General features: G+C 45.6%; 1 protein-coding gene across 1 annotated transcript; it reads right to left on the bottom strand.

Annotated features, from left to right (window-relative positions):
* Positions 1-810: 810 nt before the first annotated feature.
* Positions 811-1,275, bottom strand: LOC144145347 (uncharacterized). Its single transcript, XM_077676917.1, has one exon. The coding sequence runs from the start codon at positions 1,273-1,275 to the stop codon at positions 811-813; it is 465 nt and encodes a 154-aa protein (XP_077533043.1).
* Between the last annotated feature and the right edge of the window lie 447 nt (positions 1,276-1,722).

Raw genomic sequence — 1,722 nt, 5'->3', positions numbered from 1 at the left:
CTCGGTCCACACTACTCAGAAAAATTGTGCTTAGGACAGGGGCCACCTTCGTAACAATGCACACACCAGTAGTTTGTATAAACGTCTCGTCACCAAACCCGACATGTGTGTTGTTGAAATAGAAATGTAGAAGCTCTAGAAACGATTCCAAGGTCATTCCACAAGTGTTGCGGAAAGTTACTTCATTATTATCCTTTGTTATCATTCGTTAACGCAGAACATTAAAGCATCATGTGGCAGTGAATAATATGAATCCTGAACGTCAATGCTAAAGCCGCAGCTGTTGTCTTCACAGCCAGACTCTAGAAACTTAACTAGAGCCCCACAGTTAGCGAATAAAAACGGATTAAGCGTGCTGAACGAATTCAACATCTTCTGTAAAAATCCAGCAACAACCACTTGCCATGTACCCCGCTCGTAAACAATTGGCCTAAACAGACCACCTTGCTTATGTGTCTTAGCGGAGAAAAACACCTCCAGCTTCAAACCTTTTGTGTTCTTAACCCCTGGTGCTAGTTTTTCTTGGTTACATCGTTTCAACAATTCTACCGTCCGTTTTTTTCCCCTTTCTACACTGATTTCAGTTTTGCTGAAGCATTTTTTGACTGCCGTGGAAGCCTTTTCTAAATACATAGCATCAGGTAAAACCACCAACATTCTTTCTTTGTCGGCCTGAACAACACGTAGGTTGTTGCCAACCAAATACTTGGCAGCTTTACTGAGGTTCAGCCCAGTCCTAGCGCGTATTGTAGTTTTTTCCACGACGTCGACACATTCCACCACACATCTGTTCCATTCTTTTTCAGGTACCTACCGTGCAACGTCACTTGTAAGTGCTAGCCTGTCGACTATGTCGAGTTGTGGCTCAACGCAGTACTTGGGTCCAAGCCTCAGGACCTCTTGCTGGCTCTCGTCCACCGTTGCGTCCCCTAGCACTAGAAGGCGTCCTTCGGAGGTGACGTTTTTCTGCTTCTTCGGTAACCTTGGTCGCACGTCGTCCCACAGGGCTTCGGTCAGCAAGCTTGCCTGCTTGCGCCACTCGCTGAAGGTCTTCATATTCACGCGTCCACCCACAGGAGATGTACACGCAACTTTAAGGCACTTTTTCAAGTGCCTAGGCTGTCTCTGGAACTCCGACCTGAAGGTTTTGCTCGTCCTTTTCCCATGCCCATCTGAAGGTGGAAGCCACCCTGAGAGCAGCTGTATCTCAAAGGGGCACTGTCCAATCCTTAGGTACCAGCTTAAAACGCGAGACCTGCATTCACAGACTGCCATGATGAGCACCAGAATTGTAGGGTTAGTAAAAGTCTAAGTTAGGACATGAAGACAGGAGGCCAGAAGAACTAGAAATAAACTTAAGCATCACTGCGAGCCGGCCTAGTTGGAAGTGATTCATTTTGAAGGTAATAGGCCACAGAAACGGGACAAAGAAAGCAACACACGGACAAGCGCCTTCTATAAACTGAGTGATTTATTAGAAAAAACACAGACTTTTCTACCCTACAACCCTGGGCAGATCAGTACAAGAACCCGTCAACGGCACACAGCAAAAAACGTGTACACTCATCAATTCACACCAACGATGATAGTAGCGAGAGTTCCTTATCTAATAGTGTTACTGAGGGATAGCTTACACAATCTTCTTTTTGGTGGGAAATATGGAATGCCTCAACGATCTCCCTTGACGTTTTATGGTGATGCTTGAACAAAATGACAGTGTTG

The sequence above is a fragment of the Haemaphysalis longicornis genome, unplaced genomic scaffold, assembly GCF_048455015.1.
Source record: "Haemaphysalis longicornis isolate Haplotype H1 unplaced genomic scaffold, Haemaphysalis longicornis Haplotype H1 scaffold_7, whole genome shotgun sequence".
Lineage (NCBI taxonomy): Eukaryota > Metazoa > Arthropoda > Arachnida > Ixodida > Ixodidae > Haemaphysalis > Haemaphysalis longicornis.
This window is presented reverse-complemented; position numbering and strand designations above follow the sequence as displayed.